This window comes from Lampris incognitus, chromosome 6 (assembly GCF_029633865.1).
Source record: "Lampris incognitus isolate fLamInc1 chromosome 6, fLamInc1.hap2, whole genome shotgun sequence".
Lineage (NCBI taxonomy): Eukaryota > Metazoa > Chordata > Actinopteri > Lampriformes > Lampridae > Lampris > Lampris incognitus.
Genome location: NC_079216.1, coordinates 38,949,479 through 38,962,814, shown reverse-complemented (window position 1 = coordinate 38,962,814; position 13,336 = coordinate 38,949,479). Strand labels below are relative to the sequence as shown.

General features: G+C 43.1%; 1 protein-coding gene across 1 annotated transcript; it reads left to right on the top strand.

The window, feature by feature from the left end:
- Nucleotides 1-185: 185 nt before the first annotated feature.
- dennd11 (DENN domain containing 11) lies at nt 186-12,418 on the top strand. The gene is made up of 9 exons (XM_056281367.1): nt 186-905; nt 2,768-2,867; nt 3,042-3,200; nt 5,340-5,493; nt 6,296-6,434; nt 6,642-6,773; nt 6,865-7,015; nt 7,527-7,595; nt 10,652-12,418. Exons 1-9 carry the CDS (start codon nt 503-505, stop codon nt 10,845-10,847), a joined length of 1,503 nt encoding a protein of 500 aa, XP_056137342.1. The 5' UTR covers nt 186-502; the 3' UTR covers nt 10,848-12,418.
- The last annotated feature ends 918 nt before the right edge of the window (nt 12,419-13,336 follow it).

Genomic DNA, 13,336 nt, shown 5'->3' with positions numbered 1-13,336 from the left:
CATCCCGGTTAGTACATTTACCCAATCAGTTGGCTCGGCGATACATAATTCATAAGCAACACACCTGATGGTTCAAGACGCGGTCGATGAACAATTTCTAACTAAGGTTTTCTGAAATAATTATTTGTTAAAATATTATAATAATATTATTGACTGGAGTGACAGAGTCACTTAAAGGGGGAGAGGGGCAATTGGCTACGAGGAACGACTGCACGGAAAACAACACGTGTTTTAAAAAAAATAAAAATAAAAATAGGCCACTGTTTAATTTTAATGAGCCCATGTGACCGGAAGCATCGACGTCATCAAAACAGTATCCGTAGGAGACCGCCCGTCCGGGAGTATGTGACACGCTTACAAAATAGCAAAACACAGCCGAGGGAGAAGCGAGGGACCATGGTTTAGTTTGCGGCGGGTCGTTTAGGTGGTTCGTCATTCGCGGAAATCGGTCGAGTTTCGTGTCGTTTGAATCTCTGTTGGGGAGAATTTCTCTGTAGCGACGATGGTTGAGCAGTCGGATCGCGCTCCGCTGCTCGACTGGGAAGAGATCCCATCGGCCGGACCGAACCGGGCGGTGCCGCCTCCGCCGCCGCCTCCTCCTCCTCCTCCTCCAACAGCCGTGAAGGAGAGCCCACTGCGTAGAAGTCCACCGTCAGAGAGAGAAACTCCGGGTGGCTCTGCACCCGATGCTGGGTGGAGCACCACCACCCCAAGGGGTCCAGGTGTAACAGCTGTTGTTGCCGGCGAGGATGCCAGCCCGGTCCGTCTTCGGACTGAACACTCCGGGCCGGGCTGGGCAGCCCTCGGTGCGGATCACACTTTCCCTGGTCTGTCGGTGAAGGCGCAGTGGGAGGAAAAGGACCAGATCGTGGCCGTGTTTGTTGTTACCTTTGATACGAGATCAGGTGAGCAGTGGCATAACTTTGTGTAATCGATACGTGCCTCCTTGAGTGGTGATTCATGCTCTTAGATGAATATATGCAGATGAGACCATATTGCTCTTGTCTTTTGACGTTCATGGAAGAGTAATTTAAAAATACAAACAAAGGAGTCTGATAGGATTCATGACAAGGGCGGGTGAAAGGATATCACACTTACAAATAAAAAGTTATTCACCTTATGGTCCTATATTTCCGAGGGCCTCCTGGAGATGTCCTAACCCCGCCCCCCGCCCCCCCAGTACGGCGCCGCTGCCTGACTACAAAGTAGTACTGGGCGATATGGAAAATATCATGATAATGATACCGCGTTCGGTTATGTAAAGTATATCAAACCAAAATTAGTTTCAAATAATACTCCCTTGTTAGAAATTTTAGGTTGTGAATTCTTGTTCAATTCAGACAACAAAACTGTGTATCATAATATGACAATATCCAAATTTCATCCCAATACAATACCACTGAAAGATGATGAACGATAATGATTAATTATTGCCCAGCCCAAACGACTCTGCTCACTTAGCACCTGTTTATTGAATGTCTAGGGATCCCTCCTCTGATGCTCTGCCTGAGATTCCCCCCCCCCCAAGAATAAGGGGTGTCATGCATTTGCACCTAGGGTTGGGAGGTAGTTTGTAATTATCTTTTATTGTCTTTCAGTGGTATTGTTTGACGATGAAATTCGGACATTGTCTTGTTGTGGCACACATTTTTGCTGTCTAAATTAATGGTAATGAGAATCTATTACCAAAAATTTCTCATTAAATGAGGACTAAAATAGTTTTGGTTGGATGTTATACTTAACGTGACAAAACAGTTCAATGTGATGAATTTCAGTTGGGTTTTTGAATATGGCATTTTTGCATATGTGAGCAGAAACCATGATATATATATATATATATATATATATATATATATATATATATATATTGCTATTGTGTAAAATAACCCGAGTTTGTCATGATGACAAGGTTTTCCTTATCACTTAACAGTATTTGCACCTATTTTATTTTTATCTGTTGCATAATGTAATGTGATTGTAAAACCCTCTTGGTCTGAATTGTGTTTAGGGCTATACAAATAAAATTGGACTCAATAAGTGCAATTGTGATGGCAAAGTGGGTGGGAAAAAGCTGGTGACTGAGTAGTGGGTTGAATGATGATGTCGTGTGATGCCTAGTCCAGCCCTTCTGTCACTTTATCTTTTTTAATTAAAACATATTGTCATACCCTACTTGTTTGAAGGTTTGACTTGAGTCACATGCTGCTAAAAAGGTGTATCCATCCTGCTGCGCAGCACTGGTCTTCAAAAGATGAACCTTCAGGGAAATGGTGTGTGTGTGTGTGTGTGTGTGTGTGTGTGTGTGTGTGTGTGTGTGCGTGTGTGTGTGTGTGTGGGGGGGGTTAAGAGTAGAAGAAAACAAATTCTCTATACATGAACATTTGCCTTTGGCTTTCTTGTGATGGAATTAGAGGAAGACAAAAACAATATACAGATCTTGAGGTATTTCATTATGTGAGGTCCTTGGAACAGAACTCTACATATTCCTATTCATTTGTCACATGTCATTGCATATGGTGACTCATCTTCTACTTACTGTATCTACTTGCAGACTTTCTTTTCCTTCACTCTTCTACTTTTCTACAAACAAAAAAAAGTCTTGAGTAAGTAGCCAGTTGGAGTGAAAGCACTGAAATGAGGAAGTAACCAGTAAGAGTGAAAACACTGAGACATGTGGGGAAAAAAAATCAATGACTTGTATCAATCCTGTGTGTCTTTGTGTATGGGGGTGCATATCTGCATGTGCATCTGTACATGTGTGTGGCAGGCAATATGGTAGAGTGGTGTTTGCCTCAAGACATGAATCTAGATGGAGTCGAGTTCAAGTCAATGGCCAGTGGCTCCCATCGGATTGCCAATGACTTTATGTAAGTATTTCCTTTGTATATGGTAGATAAACTATGAAAAGGCAGTCAAAGATCATACAATTTGAAGTCCTTGGTTAGACGACAATGATACTGAATGTTTATTTCTCTGGATCATATTGTCCATGTTGGAAATCACCACTACAATACACTGTCTTTTCTGATGTCCCTGCGTAGATATTTTCGTAAAGGCTGTTACTTCGGGCTGGCCTGTTTTGCTAACATGCCTGTGGAGAGTGAGCTGGAGCGAGGAGCACGGATGAAGTCTGTGGGTATTCTGTCTCCCTCCTACACCCTCCTTTACCGTTACATGCAATTTTTAGAGAACCAAGTTAGGTAAGAAATGTTAAGAGTGTGTTTGTATGTGTATTGGTGATTAAAGTGTGTGTGTGTGTGTGTGTGTGTGTGTGTGCATGCAGGTATGTCTATGTGTGTGCTGTCTTTCGTTTTGGCTATGGCTCTTGTTCTCTGTTCTTAAATAGGGGTGCATGATATGTTGGTCAGCTTATCGGTGTTATCTGTATCAGGACAGATGTCAAAATTATGCCCAATATGTCACACCGATATGACGATGCATGAATTTTGTGCCAACGGTGACAGCAGTCGTTGATGGAAAGGCAGGTCACACTACAGCCTGCAAAGAAATGTAGGCCCCTTTTGATATTAACGAAACTGTTGCCTTTGTTTTCTGTTAAGGCAACAATTTCAAAGTGGCACTTTAAGGAGCGATCTCATCTGTTGCAGAACAAATGCGAGAGCAAACATTTCTGAAAATGTTATGACCAAATAAATGTGACGTGTTTTCTCCATTTAAATTGAAGAACTTTGTGCTCTTCTACTTAAGTGTTTAATCCAGATGTTTGGAAACAGTTTAGTGTTTGAAATAAACCAGGACAGGTACAAATGAAGTGGTGTTTTTTAGATGTCCGCATCTGCAGCTAGTATCACAGTTACAGTATGATGGCAGGTAAACGCCACTGGCTGAAACTAAGACACATGGTTGTATTGCAATGAAACAAAAAATGTCTGTATCAGAAGAAATTACCATGAAAATAATCAGATATCGGCAAAAATGTCAATATCATGCATCCTTATTCGTAAAATTTGCATAACCATTTCTTTTCTCTTTTACCCCTTTTACACCTAACTAAGATCCTAGGTTTTTACTGGAATCACCTTTGCTGTTAGAGGGTCTGTGCCTCAAAATCTTTAGAAAACGGTCCTGGCTGTGATGCAGCAATTCTCTTAGGTTTGGTAAAGCATTTTCCTGGAGCTGTGTCTCTGTGAATGGGCCTCACAAAATCCCAGCATTGGTACATTTCATGTGTTGACAGATTGTGTGGAACTTGCAGCCAATGAAAATAAATATTCACATTTTGGGTATGCATATTCAAAGCAGGTGGCAAATTTGCATTCTGCCAGCCAAATGTTCCTTCTTAGGCAACACATAGGAATAATCTAGTTTACTCACCATATTTGAAGTGCAGAATAAAGTAGATGATGATACAGAGATTATCGTAGTACCAGACGGGAACTGACGTAACTAAAATGCAGGGTTTTGCTGGGTGTGTCCAACATGGGGCTCTCCAGGAAAAAGCTAGGATCGAGTTGGTAATATGAAAATGGGGTTTTAGCAACAATCCCAGTATTTGAAACCTAGGGAGACACCAGCATTTTGGTGTGAAAGAGGCTTGTGTCACATATGGGCTAGTCCTTACTCTTTCTTGCTCACAGATTTCTTTTTATTTGCCTTCTCCAGTCCTCCCTCCTGTGTTTTTAAATGTTCTCATCTATTAAACATGAGCCCCGAGTCCCAGCTACTGCCATCGTCACAGGAGCCCATTTATATGCAGTTTTTGTATGAAGTATAAGCACTGAAATGGAAGAAACCTTGACAGTCTCTCTTCACTAACTCTGCCCTTCTGCTTCAGTCCTCCCTCGGAAGGCTTTCTCCTCTTTGACTATGCACACAGTATAAGGCACAGCTCATGTTTCAAGTTGGAAATACAGAACACTCCCTTTACTGTTGAGTGCCTTATCTAAACAGAGTATGGTAATCTAGGCTACAGTTTCTGCAAGGTTACCATAACTTTGGTATGACTAAAATCTGCATTGAAGGCAAATGAATTAAGTGTAGGGCTGAACATGGATGATAGACTGCAGTCATGTATCCTTTTCATTACACTTGCCTTTGACATGCTAGTGACCCTAAAATAATGAATAGAGCCTGTATATAAATGTGCTTCATGAAACATTCAAGTTTGCATTGATAACTCGGGGGCTACCCACCACCAATGTGTCTTAAAGCAAGGCCCTGATCTGATAACATTTTTGTACTGTGAAATAATTTTCTGCAAGCTACTTATCTACACAAACCTCAGACCTCTCTCTCTGTCTTTATAGATTATATATTGATTTCTGTTGTTATGCATCATCAGTTTCAATTTATAAGGCAGTCTTATCATTGTCTTGCAGACACCAGCTGCAGTGCCCTGGTCAGTACTCTCCTCTGGAAGCCTTCTATGAGGATAAGAAAGCTGTCCTACCCCTGACTGGAAATGGCATAGTCACTGCCTGTCCAACCTGGAGTGCTACCACCATCAACCGCTGTATGCACCCAGAGATGAAGGTTAGGAAACACCTGAACATGTGCAACCCAGGAACACGCCATGAAAAACTGATACTGGTGTAATTTTTAGTACCGATACTCGATAGTAGCAGATACCTACCTATTGAATATTGAAACTTATCATGTTAAGTGATTTAAGTTATTATATGAAAATAAAATTTTGTTTGTACCAATACCCATCCACTGAATTGTGAAACTTATCATGTTATGTTATTTTATATATATATATAAAAAGGACCCCCCCCCCACTTTTCTCCCCAATTGTACTTGGCCAATAACCCCACTCTTCCGAGCTGTCGTTGCTTCTCCACCCCCTCTGCCGATCCGGGGAGGGCTGCAGACTACCACATGCCTCCTCCAATACATGTGGAGTCACCAGCTGCTTCTTTTCACCTGACAGTGACGAGTTTTGAGTTTTGTCAGGGGGACGTAGCGCTTGGGAGGATCACGTTGTTCCCCCCCCCCAGTTCCCCCTCCCCCTCGAACAGTCGCCCCAACTGACCAGAGGAGGCGCTAGTGCAGCGACCAGGACACGTACCCACACCCGGCTTCCCACCTGCAGACATGGCCAATTGTGTCTGTAGGGACGCCCAACCAAGCCGGAGGTAACACGGGAATTCGAACCGGCGATCCCTGTATTGGTATGCAACGGAATAGACCGCCACGCTACCCGGACACAAAAGAGGAATTTGTTTGCTCAATTATATTGTTTTTGATGCGAGGTACAGCCTCACTAGAATGCTTTCAAAATGTGCAGAATGAAAAAAATTATTTTGCCTTTGTCATTATTTGCCTCCGGCAGATTACCCACCCAGCCGGCTGCATGTCCCAGTTCATCCGCTTCTTCGGAGAGCAGATCATGGTGCTGTGGAAGTTTGCGCTGCTTAGGAAACGTATCCTCATTTTCTCGCCTCCACCTGTTGGTGTGGTCTGCTACAGGGGTAAGAGGCTTGAACACACACACACACACACACACACACACACACACACACACACACACACACACACACACACACACACACACACTTTACATTATATATACAATATATAAACAAATATTTCAATGCTACAACCTAAATATGACAGTAAAGGTAATACTCTCTTGCCGTGAAGCCGATTCCTCTAATATTGTTCATGTGGTTTTTCAGTATACTGCTGTTGCTGCCTGGCCAATGTCTCTTTACCTGGAATCGGTGTCTCTGTGCCCGAGTTCCGTCCTTTCTTCTACATCAACATAGCTGACATCACTGCCCTGGAATCCGAGCTGTCATACGTGGCCTGTGAGTGAAGTTTGGAAGAGCTTTTTTGATTTAGTGTTTGTAATGCACAGCGATGTTTACAGATGTATGAGCGTGTTTTGTGTATTTGAAGGCACCACAGAGAAAATTTTTGAGGAGAAGAAGGAGCTTTATGACGTCTACGTTGATAACCAGAATGTGAAAACACACAGAGATAGCTTACATCCCCTGCTCCGGTTGAATGGGGCAGACAAGGAAAAATACCGGAAGCTCAGTGAACAGAGGTACTCACCATACTGTTAAATATTACCAAACTAGCGTTAACTGTACTGTAAAATACTTAACACATTACTCTGATGCCACTTTGCAATATTAACTGTACTTGATTTTCCCTCATGGATTGCCATTAGTTTATACAGGGTTCCCTTGGCAATTGAAATTCTTCATAAGTTGTGAAATTTGAACATTGTGTTCTCCAGATATGAAAAATCCATAACATTTTACAAATGTCTTCACAATTTGTTCCCAATCAAGCAGTTGTGCATTCATTGTAAAGCATGGTTGCTGGCAGATCTGGATACCAGAAGATGAAATGAGACCTGAAATAGCAATTTTAGCACAAGTGGTAGCAGTTAAAATATTAGATAATAAATTGCTGAATTAAAAGAAAAGGTAGATCTGAATATGTATTGACCATTTCCATCAATTAAAGGACTATTTTGTCCTATATTTGATGGAAAATTGTGGAATTTGATCAAGAAATATGAGGACCATCATTGATGTTTTTGTCTCTAGGCAAATGCTACTTTACTCGCAGGAGGTGGAAGGAGACTGCACATCAAATGAAGAGGATCTCTTCATTCTGTGAGTTCCTTCTTTGACCAGAATCTATGGCCCAATCCCAACTCTCCCCCTTGGCCTCACCACTTGGCCCTACCCCTCCATATTGCACGTAGCCGCGTAGGGGAGGGTGTCCCGTTTCTTTTGGGGATCGAGGGGTAGTGGTCCTCTGTCCCTCCAAAGGGCCCCGTAAATGGGGCGTTTTCAAATGTAGACTCCAAACGGAGTGGTAGAAGAAAATTCTCAGAACGCTTTGTGAATTGAGGCAGTGTAACATGGAACATGGCTACCAGTGCGGGGAAAGAAGCCCATAAATGTGTATGTTTTAGCAAATAATAATGCAAAAATTAGGCCGTCTGGGTAGCGTAGCAGTCTATTCTGTTGCATACCAACACAGGGATTGCCGGTTTGAATCCCTGTGTTACCTCCGGCTTGGTCAGGTGTCCCTACAGACACAATTGGCCGTGTCTGCGGGTGGGAAGCCGGATGTGGGTATGTGTCCTGGTCGCTGCACTAGCACCTCCTCTGGTCGGTCGGGGCGCCTGTTTGGGGGGGAGGGGGAACTGGGGGGAATAGTGTGATCCTCCCACGCGCTATGTCCCCCTGGCAAAACTCCTCACTGTCAGGTGAAAAGAAGTGGCTGGCGACTCCATGTATTGGAGGAGGCATGTGGTAGTCTGCAGCCCTCCCTGGATCGGCAGGTGGTTGGAGCAGAGATCAGGACAAAGAGTTGGGTAATTGGCCAGATACAATTAGGGAGGAAAAAGGGGGAAAAATGCTCAAATTTAAATCCATTGAAATATCTTAGTTTAATGTAGACGCAAATTAATATGTAATTGTATTGTTATAACAAGCCGTTTTTAAAAATTGCTATTCACGATGTCAGTAGAACTTCATGTAAACGACAGTTTGTGAGTGACCATACAGTCCTGTGTATGAAGCTTCAAAAATGATCCAGCCGCAAATTTTCTGCACTTCCTCACTCATCTGATATCAGTGCAGGGCAGGTTAACAAAACATCCTGTTCTTAGACCCTTGCATTGGATAAGAAACAACTCCCTAAAAAAAAAACCAACCCTTTAACCGGGAGAAAAAATAGGAAGAAACCTCAGGAAGAGCAACAGAGGAGGGCTCTCTCTCTCGAGACAGACAGATGTGCAATGGATGTTGTATTTACACAATTTACAGAATACAACATTGGAAGAGGATAACGGAATTACTATTGAATTATAAAATATATGAAGAATATGATGAGGAGGATGCCAAGCAGTCTCCAGACGCCACCGGAACAGCCCAGGACCCAAGCCACATGACCAGCATCACCATGTAGACCAGTTGCAGCTAGTGCTAAAAATCGGGGGGGGGGGCATAATTTACCTTGGCACAGCACACCTGAAAGCTGCTTTAATGTCTACACAGTCAGAGTTATTAAGAAGCACAATGTAGCCTATATATTTTATCAGGGTTCGTAGACGGTGGATGATTGACAGTTGAGACGAGGCATCGTGGTGGGTGTGAACATGATTGACAGCCACGAGAATTGTCCAATCACATTAGATCAAAAAACAGTAAAACAATACCAATTCACTACCAATAAAAGTGGAAGTGTCTGGGTCAAACAGAACTGTGCACCATGGAAAATCTGAAGAAACCAATTAGGCAGCAGCCTCAGGTCACCTGCTCACCAAAAGTTTGAGAGCTTACCTAAGGTATCATTTGTTTGGCGCCCCTCACCCAGGAAGTATATGTATTCAGACAGAAATCAACCAAATACCATTTGGAGCCAATATTTAATGGCTGCTGACAGGCGCTCACAGACTGAAAAATACTTTTATTTCATAATTGTTTGCATTATACAACTAAATTATATTCAACATGTTTAAGTAGATTATCATCTCTTGATAATACAGGGCGCTGGGTGGTGCCCCAGCGCCCTGTACTGGCCAGCCGCCACTGATGTAGGCCTGACAGGAGGACAGACTACATATGCACACGAGACTCAGAGCACACCATTCACATACATGGGAGAAGAGACGAGAAAAAAAATCAGTCACACACCCCCCTTTTTTTCCCAGTTGTTCTTGGTCAATTATCCCACTTTTGCGAGCCGTCGCGGTCGTTGATCTGCCCCCTCTGCTGATCCAGGGAGGGCTGCAGACTATCACATGCCTCCTACGACACATGTGGAGTCGCCAGCCACTTCTTTTCACCTGATAGTGGGAAGTTTCGCCAGGGGGACATAGCACGTGGGAGGATCACGCCATTCTACCCAGTTCCCCCTCTGCCCCGAACAGGCGCCCTGACCGACCAGAGGAAGTGCTAGTGCAGCGACCAGGACACATACCCACATCCGGCTTCCCACCCACGGACACGGCCAATTGTGTCTGTAGGGATGCCTGATCAAGCTGGAGGCAACAAGGGTATTTGAACCGGCGATCTCTGTGTTGGTAGGCAACGGAATAGACCGCCACGCCACCCGGGCACCCAATTATATGGATTTATAAGATATATTAAAAAAAAATGTGATGAGGAGGATACCAAGCAGTGTCCAGGTGGTGACCACCATAACCATGGAGACCTGGGAGGAGGACAGACTGCATGTGTACATGGGGGAGACTCGCATCACACCATTCAAACACACAGAAGAAGAGAAAGGAGAAGACGTGAGAGAGAACAATTTGCAATAGTCAATAATCTGTACTCTATAATCTTGTCAGCAGAACAGTGCTTGGTAAATTCATTGAGACAAAAACCGACCCGCCATGCAGTAGAGGCTGTGAAGTACTCAATATAAAGACAACTAATTGTAGGTTAAGGCAAAAGAATGAGCTTTAAGTTCGGATTTAAAGGACTCAACAGGCTCTGATTGTCTGATGGCCACAGGCAGGTTATTCCAGAAGAACGGGGCCTGATAGGAAAAGGCCCTGCCACCAGCTGACTTCTTCTTAACTTTGGGTGCACACTTAATGGTTATTATTTAATTCAGTGGACTGTGTTTTCACATATGAGTACCTGTCGTGTTGTTATGCATTTGTAGTATTTGTACGTTGATTAATGTATCTTTCTATCCTCTATCCAAGGTTCTTCATGGAGCTGAATAACCGCATCTTCCAGACGCTGTCGGAGGTGGCAGGGAGCACTGATCCCACCCTGACTGCTGAGCATGTGAGAGCCATGGGGCTGGACCCCCAGGGTGATCGCTCCTTTTTGGTGGACCTGCTGGAAGTGTACGGTATAGATGCCATGCTGGTCATAGACAACCCCTGCTGTCCCTGAAACACTCAGTTTGGCCCAAAGGATATCTTGGGGAGGGTACCACTGGATATCTGTGTCTTCCAGGCCCGTGCCCAAGATACTGAAAACACAGCCTCCACCCTGGGACTCAATCTCTTGCCTGCTATGCCCCTTGGGTGTCTCTTTTTTTTCTCCATGCGTGTCTCATCTGTGCATTGGATACGGTTTATAACCAGTGTTGATACTGAAGACATTTAATGTGGTGCACTAGTCAACAGTGGCAGATGAACTACTACCTAGCAGACTAGTGCTGCTTGGTAGCCACTGGCTATTAGAGCCATTCATGTCCTTAATCACCCACCGCCGTTTTTGGTCGATTTGCTTGTTTCCTATTCTCAGATCACGCGGACTTGTCTTATGTAGCCAGGCTCACGACATGTATGAAAATATCGGAATCTTGATTGGTCATCACAGCGGGGTGATTCGGTTGATCTATTGTATGTGCCTCGTTTTTCATTGCACTCATCGCTAAGAGGAAATCACTGACTTTGTCACAGTCACAGCTTTGTGGCTCTGGCATCTATTTGCTCACTGGTTGTCTGAAGAACTGATTTCTATTACTTGGGAAGCGCTGCGCTTCTGGAAATGAATTTTAGCCATCAAGCTGAGCTCTTTGTTTTTCAAATACCTTTCACAGCAAACCTTGCTGTTCATCCTCATGTATCACAGCACACTGAAATGACTGGATGGTTTCAAAATGTCCACTGTAATACCACACATTGACGTTTTGTAAGCTTTAGCTGATATTTCCTATGATTTCCGGTAAAGCTGCTCATATACTTTTGGAATTTATAAAATGAATGCATTTTGACCACTGTATTTGCCTTTAAAAGATGGAAGCAATATGTTTGTTGAAATGTAAAAATTTGTTTTCATGTGTATTTGACCTCACTCTGTTGTATGTATTTATCAAACAGAAATGTTTTTTCCACTCATTGCAATAGGTGAGGAATAAGTTGATATAGGTATGATGTCCGTCTCTCAACTGGGAGCACTACTAGTAATGAAGCTTACGGACTCTGGAAGAACAGACTGGTTCAAATTTTCATTCAACGTTGCGCTGTCAAAAGACACCTGATGGTAGAGTTCTGTCTGATAATGTGGCTTCTTCACATGGTCTTAAGTCACACTGCACATGTGACCAGTGAGCTCTGCAACTCTTTTCGTCACGTAACCATGTATTGACTTGATTTGTCATGATCTAGAAATTATCAGTGAATGCATTTCTATAACACTCTGATCATTAATGCTGCACTGTGTCCACCACTGGACTGTTCTCCTGATGAACACATGCTTCTGCTCGAATTGTAAAAGTTGACTCTGTTGTGTTCTGCTTTTGAGCCAGTGTTTTACCCACATCGGGACTCTCAATGTGTGCTGATATACAGTGTGAGCCAACAAGTGGTCCTTAAGCTGGACAGGCTCCTTTTCTCTTTTTACTCAAGCCAATGCCTGATCTTTCATTAATAATATAGATTATGGATCCTGTCCAACTGAGAGTCGAGAGTCTTAATTCGACAGGATTTTGAATCAAGTTTTCTTTTTGATTAACTTTAGAGGTCCTGTCTGTCTGTGTCTGTCTGTCATAATCAAGACTGACAAAGACCCTTTTGTGTGTTAGGAGATGTGATGTCATGGCCGGCGCTTGGGAGAGGGGAATGCTCTGCCTCTCAATCTCTTCATCCCCATCCCATTCAGTGAATCCAGCCAGAGACTGCCTGATTTGGAGATGGGTGTCATATGAATACCCCTGGCAGACGGGCAGCTCATTAGATAAAACGATTATGTTGCTAATTGGATTGATAGTTTGTTTCTTTTGATGTTTGTCACAGGATCATTGTGAGCCGATATTGACATTGCGTATGTACATTTTGAAGATGGGGATGGGCATTGGACTTTGCCAATTGCCGGCACTTGTTGGCTAAAATGTAGAGGTGGTGAAAGTGTTTTGTCTGAAGTGGCAACCTTTTGAAGTACTGGCACAAAGCTGCTGTGACCAAACCAATTACACTGTAGACTGACTCAGCTTTATGATAAGAGGTATGTACAGCGCAGGAAGACCTGAAAGGAGTCTTAGATTTCAGAACTGATGCTTAAACGGGGCCTTAAAGAAATGTCAAGTTTCTCAAACTCATGTTACTAAAATCTGACTGATTTTTTTTTTGTGTGTGTGTGTTAGGTATTTGCTGTAAGACTAAATGTATTGTTCTTAATACCTGTGACTGACTGGAGTGACAGTATTTAACAGGTTTAAGTATCATATAGAAAGTAATGTACACAACACAGCACTGTAAAAAAAAAAGCCTTCTTTGTGGAGTTGTTCAAACTGGCACCAGCATTAGCTCATAAGAACATGTGCAACGTGTCAACCACTGAATGTCAATAGAGAGCAAATCTGTAATACCAACAAGCAGCAACACCTTTAACTCATGTAACTTTCTTTCCTTGATTGTAACTGCAATATACTTCAA

Excerpts from the sequence above, each read along its gene's own strand:
- dennd11 (XM_056281367.1), top strand. The coding sequence starts at position 503 with ATGGTTGAGCAGTCGGATCGCGCTCCGCTGCTCGACTGGGAAGAGATC. Across the intron at positions 906-2,767 it reads TACCTTTGATACGAGATCAG|GCAATATGGTAGAGTGGTGT; the intron begins GTGAGCAGTGGC and ends TGTGTGTGGCAG. Across the intron at positions 7,596-10,651 it reads GAAGAGGATCTCTTCATTCT|GTTCTTCATGGAGCTGAATA; the intron begins GTGAGTTCCTTC and ends CCTCTATCCAAG.